We start from the raw sequence: 6,698 nt of genomic DNA, 5'->3' as shown, positions 1-6,698 counted from the left end.
GCTGCTCTGTCTCTGTCTCTGTCTCTGTCTCTGGGGGGGTCATTCCTGGGAACCTTTCCCAGGCTAATTTCACAGCTGCCATAGAGCCTGCCTATAGCTCTTAGCTTCTGATTGTGCCATGTTTAGCTTACTGTCTGCCCTCTTTCCCCCAACTTGATCATGGGTCCCTGAGGGGTGTCTCTGCTGCCTCTGTCTTTGGCCCACTAGCTTTGACCTGATTGGATAAATACACGAAACAACAAGGTGTGTTCCCACGCCGAAAACCACCCAGTGCAGCACATTATGGCCTAAAATAAGTGCCCGGCTTCGCGCCGGTCTCTGAACCACAGTAGAGAAGTGGTGGGCTAGACTATCTGGTAGCAGGCACCTGGTTTATAAATGAGTGTCCCCACAAGGTAATATACTGCCTATACGGCAGGAGACATGGCTTTGATCCCTGCAGAACACTGTCTCTGTCTGCCATGCCCTTTCTGAAGAGCATTCGTGCTTTTAGCCTTGCACCCAAGACTGTAGGACCGTATTCGCTGACTCCTATATGCCTCGTGTCTAGAATTGTGCCTAGCATACAGTGATGTCAAGACCTACTACGTGAATAAAAGAACAAATAAATGGATGGACAACATCATTCATGCTCAGTTCCAGTTAAATGGACACATTGCCACTGTGGGTCCCGAACTCTCTGAAACCAGCTGAAACCGGCGTTGGGATTGGATGGGCTCACAAGGGGAGCCAATCCACAGGCTTCACCGTGACCTATTATTTATAGCCTGCTGTAAGAGGAAGCTTCACACAGTAGGTTCTTTCTTAAGAATTTGAACAAAGACTCCCTTCACTGGCAACCACAGACTCAGAAGCTGACAGAAAGGAACGGTCTGGGTGTCCCAGGGGTGGGTCTTATGCCCGCGCTGGGTGTTAGAACTGACTGAAGGAACTCACGTGAGGGCGGGTGAGGCCTCAAACTAGAGAGGAAGAAAGCCTGCCTTCGGAGAGTCAAGCAGAAGCTGAGGTCATACCAGCCTTAAGAAAGTGACAGAGAAAGGGGAACCGGTTGCCTAAATTCTCAACAACCTTCTTGTTTTGGACCCAGGCCAGGTGCAGCCTGACTGAGGAGAGACCCCCTTCATTCACAGATGAAGCAGGTTTTTAAAACCTGCCAAGGGGGGTTGGGGATTTAGCTCAGTGGTAGAGCACTTGCCTAGCAAGCGCAAGGCCCTGGGTTCGGTCCCCAGCTCCGAAAAAAAAGAAAAGAAAAAAAAAGAAAAAAAACCCTGCAAGGTGGAAGGCACACCTTCTGTCTGGGCAATAGTTTTCTGGCCTAGATGCAAAGATAAAGGCATCTTTCTTTTCTCCTGGGGTGTGGAGGGGTGGGGGGTGGGATAAGCACGCGTGTCTACACCAGGTGCCCAGCATGACAAGAGCAGAACCTGAGCCACTTTAGAATGTTCTAGTACCCCCTGGACCTGGCCTTTTACGCTGTCCAGATTGGCCTATGTTTGACAGCCAGGTAGCCTTACTGTGGCATGATCAGGCAAGGACTGAAAGTAAGCTTCAGACCAGATGGCCACCGCTTAGGCCAAAAATTAATAAACACAAACCCCTCCCACGCCGAATTACCCAAATGTAAAGTTAGCAGATGCCCATGGTTGCTGGCCTAGAGTGTCGGCAGCCCGGAGACCATCATCATGCATTGGACGAGTTTGCGTCATGGCTCCAAAAACAGTGTGTGTGTGTCTCTCTCTCACAGCTGAACCAACACTTGCAGACTGCTAACAGCAGAAATATAACCTGGACAGCATCTCGGTAGCCGCTGCTTACTGAACAGCTCTGGGAGAAAAGCACACGAGAGGCTGTCCACTCCAGTAAATCTCTGCGTGAGGAACGAGACCGGCAAGACTGGTGTGAAAGTTAAGAGAAGCCCTGAGTAGATACGATGAGAACTTTATTTCAAGATTCTACTTTTGGTGCTTGTTTTTTTATTTACAAGAACATTAGATTTTAGAAGTCCAGAGTTTTGGTTAACTCCAAAGACCTGTGAGTTTAAAAAAAAAAAAAAAAGACAAAAACTCAGTCTGACTTTCAAAGTCTGTTTATTCAAAAGCATTTGGGTCTTGGCCCGTTTTGTATAGATTTTAAATTAAGAAGCGACAGTGTTTGCTGACAAGCTGCCTGTATTTTAACGTGGAAAAAAATGAGCTCCTGAATCCAAAAGTAAATAAACTATGCCCTTAAACTATGAGATATTTTCATTTAGAAAATTTGGCAAAAAACCCAGGGCAATCATGGCAGCAGGAGCTCTCTGGATGTCTCCATACACCGCTGGTCCTGAGAAGGCCTTTAAGAATGATGGGGATTGCTGGCTCAAGTATGGATAGGAAGCTAGGGAAGGAGGTGGGATGAGGGTGAAGGCATGAGAGTGTGGTCCTTTGTCTTGGAGTGGTCATTGTCTAAAAACCCAAGAGGGAAATCCTTCTTTGTGTTTCTTCTCTACTCTATGGCTTGGCCAAGGACGATTTCCCTTTTTTGCTTGACGATCATCCAACATCGAGGGCTAACACCAGGGAATTAACTTGTTATTTGACATGATCCCTCAGAAAGAACTCTTTGACAAGTAGTGGAATCAAGACTGGAAGCAAGGAAAGATTCTCAGGAGCGGGTGGTAGAGGGAGAGAGGGGAGCAAACACATGTGCTTCAAACTTCCGTTTCCTTAGGCCAACTCTGGTTACAATGTTCCAATACTGCAAGCCAAAGGAACGGTAAGTCTCCAGCTTGACTATGCCTTGTTACCTGAAATCCAGGCTGCACTTAGTGCCAATCAAAAGCAGAATCCCTGAGACGGAGCCATCCAGAAACTTTTTGCTTATTGTTCTCAATTTCCCCAAGTGATCCAATGTAAAGCTAAGATTGAAACTTGGTGTCTGAAATAGACTTCTTAGACTATAAAGTCGAAGAAAAAAGAAAAGAGCCCAGGGAATCTTTCCATCTTCAGTACACGGATTCAGATCAAGTAGGTGTGACAGGGAGGGGGTGAGATTAGAAGCCGGTACTGCTGGTCCAAGAGACTGATTCTGGAAATCAGAGGACTCAGTTCTAGATACTGCCTCTGGGCATGCCCAGAGTTTCTGGTAAGGGCCAGGAAGTTGGGTCTGCTCCAGCATCGGGCCAAAGACCGTTGTCATAAAGAGATCAACCGTTCTACTGTGCCCCTAAGATAACTTGGGCATGCCAGCCGGCTCAGACGCTCTGGCTATCTTGGGAAATGCATTAGGGAACGGGCCATTTGTTGTCCTCCTGATTCAAAGCAAGGTGAGTTCGTGCTTATATCTAGCCTGCTCTTAGAGACCCAAAGCTTAGTTCTGAAGGCGAGATACAAGAAGTTCACTGGGAGAAGTTCACTGTCCTGCCTCAGCACCGGCATTCTGTGATGCAGGGGACAAGTGACTCAAAAGGTGCCACTCCTATTGATACAGGGAAACTAGGTTCCTTGGAGAGAGATAGCTGCTCCTGTCCCTGTCAGATGGGGCATGTGCATACATGCACACTTAAAGGATTCTCACTGCTATCACCAGCATGCGGCTTTAATCCCTACCCTTGAAAATGAAAACCGGAGACAGTTATGCTTGTTTATCTATCGTCACCAGCTAAACTAACATTCGCTTTTCTCTTTGGGTCATTGGAATGGCTAATCCTTTCATTTTATTTATTTATTTATTTATTTATTCATTTATCTAGTGTATGTGAATACACTGTAGCTGTCTTCAGACACCCGGAAGACAGCATTGGATCTCATTACAGATGGTTGTGAGCCACCATGTGCTTGCTGGGAATTGAGCTCAGGCCTCTGGAAGAGCAGTCAGTGCTCTTAACTGATGCGCCGTCTCTCCAGCCCATCCTTTAATTTTTTTAAAAAGTCACTCAGGATCACCTACAGCTCTGATTCTGTTTGGCCCCAAAGCAGAGGGTAAAATGCTTTTCCACTCAACACTGTTCACAAAGTAACTCTTTGCAGTGGACATCTCACAACTTGAACTGAATGATCTCACTGCCGTTATCAAACGTAATCTCCAAAAACCAGATCAGAAACACTATGGATGCTTGGAGACAGGAGGACTGAAATGCAAGAACCTGGCTTTGAATGAGGTCGAGTTCAAGATCATAGAAGGGTTCGGAGAGGATGCTTAGCGGGTAAAAGCGCTGGACACCAAGCCTGAGGATTTGGATTTCATCAACAAGGCCCCTGACTTCTCCATGCACCTCCATGTGCCTGCATGTGAGCATACGCAAATAAATAAACGGGGAAAATCATCCAGAAAGGCATGACCCCAGACCCCAGAGCGCAGGAAAAGGCACAGCAGGGGGATGTGGGGGTGGGCAGTTCGCATCAGCAATCATTTTCCGGAAACTGGTCATTCTCACGTCCTCTGTCCTTGTCTAGTTCCCATGCAACCCTCACAAGTTGGAAATTATAAAAACCGCCCTTGAAAACTGTTGGACTACAAGTCAAAAGTTCTCCAGTTCTTAGGACATTTTAAATAATGACAATCTGCCTACTAGGTGTGCCATACCATCGTTCCACATTGACTACTGAGATATGAGAGACCAAGTTAAGCCATTAGTCCTCCATCATGAAGTGCAGCCTGAGCGACACCGGGCCTCAATGAAGTTCCTGGTTTTTGCCTGTCCTTGGAGGTCAGAAGGCAGCGGCTTGTCTTTACAGCAGCAATACTGGCCCCAGGCTTTCCAGAGAACAGTAAGGCAGATCCACACACAGCCAGGCCAAGCTCTCATTGACACCTCTATGGGTTTTCACAGTCAGGGAACCTGGAATCCCCTATCCTGTTACCAGCAACCCCTCCTCCCCCCGCTAAGAAATCGCTATTCCAGAAGCAAGAGTGAGTAGGGTCATCTTCCTAGCCCTGTACTAACCCCTGAAGTAAGGGGACCACACCCTTCAGAGGGACCACAGTCATGTTCAAGACTGATTAGCCCGAGAACCAAATTAGCCCGAGAACCAAAGCCAACACTGGTGCCGCCTGGCGCCGCACAACCTAGCAGGAGTCCAGGGGAATCCGCGGAAATCGCGCCGCGCTGCACCCGCGCAGAAGAGAGGCGCACCCACTCCGGCGCACCCACCGGTCGCCTGCCGCTCAGCCGAGGGACACCAAGCCTCTGCAGCCCAGCAGGAGGCGGCGATGTGAGGACGACAGCTTTTGCCCTTGCTCTCGTCCCCCCGCCCCCACGGCTGCCCACCAACGTCCAGGGAAGATCACCACACTGCGACCCTCACCTGTCCGGGGCTAGCCCCCCAGGGCCACCCAGGGCCATCCCGAGTCACCCTTACCTGAGCCGGAGATGTGGACTCTGAGCGGGCGGCCCCGGCTCGAGGCGGACGACAGGTCGCTCTGGGAGCGGCCGCGGGGACTCGGGTCCCCGGGAAGCCAGCGCAGGGCAGGCACGGGTGGTCCGGGAGCCTCGGGCTCGGGGTCCAGAACCTCCGCCGCCACCGCCTCCTGGCCGTCTGGCTGGTCCGGGGACATCTCAGGGCTCCTGCCGGCTTCCGCCATCCGCTTTAGGCTCCAGGAGGGAGCAAGCTCAGGCAGGGTGGAGCCGGCGCAAAGAGCTGTGCTGTCCGCCGCGGCCCCGCGTGGAGCCCCCGGCCGGTTGGCAGGGCGGGGAGGCGGCCGCAAGCAGCGGGGCGCAGCGCGGGAGGAGGAAGAGCACAAAAAAGTTTGCACAGGAAGGAGCCGCCTACAGCCGGCTCTCGCTCCTGCCGGCGACAGCCACCGGGCTCCGAGTCTGCCACCCTTGGTGCCCTAGAACCTGCCTAAGCTGCTCCGCCTCCCAGGAGCGGCCCCTCTATTGTAAGACAAGGGTCTGTCGCCTCTGGCCCTGAGAGGCTCACCCAGAGGGTCTCAGAGAAGTGGAGTTTTATCTGCAGAGCGTTGATGCAAGGTCACAGTTAACGGTCTCATTTGCACTTGGCCAGGGAGGGGTGGGGGACACGCGTGCACACACCTGACCGGCTTGTAATATAATGGGGCAAGGACCCAATGACTGTCATATGTAGTTTACAGGTGCAAAACACTGGGCACTGGGTTTGCCAGATTCCTGGCAGATCTGGAGTCGCTTGTGAAGTCTGGTCCTTTGATCCTCCCCGCTCTAGCACCTCTTGCCCTTGTCAAAGCTCATCTCTGTCTCTCAGAGTCCCACATTCTTGGGCTTCCGTCTGTGCTGGGTCAGACTGAAAGATCGTGGATTTTTAAAAGATCAGTCTTTTAAGGGATGAATTAGTGTCCCAGATGTGATGTGTGGGTCTTCCAAAGGATGACTGACAAAATGGGTAAGGGATGCCTGACAAAAGGGGGCGTTGGTTTTGCTAACTGAATCTCAGCTTTATCAGTTACACAATTAGGTCCCCAAGTAGCGGCTGGTCCAGAAATGAAAAGCTAAGTAGCTGACCTTCTCTGCAAGTTTCTGACCGTGGAGGCATGTTGCTGGGCTTCACAAAGTCACCGTAGACAGCGACAGGAAGAGAAGGAGACAGAGAGAAAGCCAGGCCACAGTCAGCCATCACAATGCCACGCCCCCTTTCCCCTACACACGCAGCCACACATACCTTAGGTTCGACTTGTATGGAATTATTTCATTTAACAAGAAAATCAGCCCAAGCATAGGGTAAGAGAGAAACAAGAACCAGGAG

The 6,698-nt window shown here is 50.6% G+C and overlaps 1 protein-coding gene across 1 annotated transcript in view; it reads right to left on the bottom strand.

The window, feature by feature from the left end:
- The window catches only part of Phactr2 (phosphatase and actin regulator 2), a 258,957-nt gene extending 253,271 nt beyond the window's left edge, over positions 1 to 5,686 (bottom strand). The window contains exon 1 of the mRNA XM_032894972.1: positions 5,340 to 5,686. Coding sequence (XP_032750863.1) covers positions 5,340 to 5,562 — 223 coding nt within the window. The 5' untranslated portion in view covers positions 5,563 to 5,686. The remainder of the gene's footprint in view (positions 1 to 5,339) is intronic.
- Between the last annotated feature and the right edge of the window lie 1,012 nt (positions 5,687 to 6,698).

Source organism: Rattus rattus, chromosome 2 (genome assembly GCF_011064425.1).
Source record: "Rattus rattus isolate New Zealand chromosome 2, Rrattus_CSIRO_v1, whole genome shotgun sequence".
In the NCBI taxonomy this organism is placed as follows: domain Eukaryota; kingdom Metazoa; phylum Chordata; class Mammalia; order Rodentia; family Muridae; genus Rattus; species Rattus rattus.
Note: the sequence above shows the minus strand (reverse complement) of the source record. Positions and strands in the feature narration are given on the sequence as shown.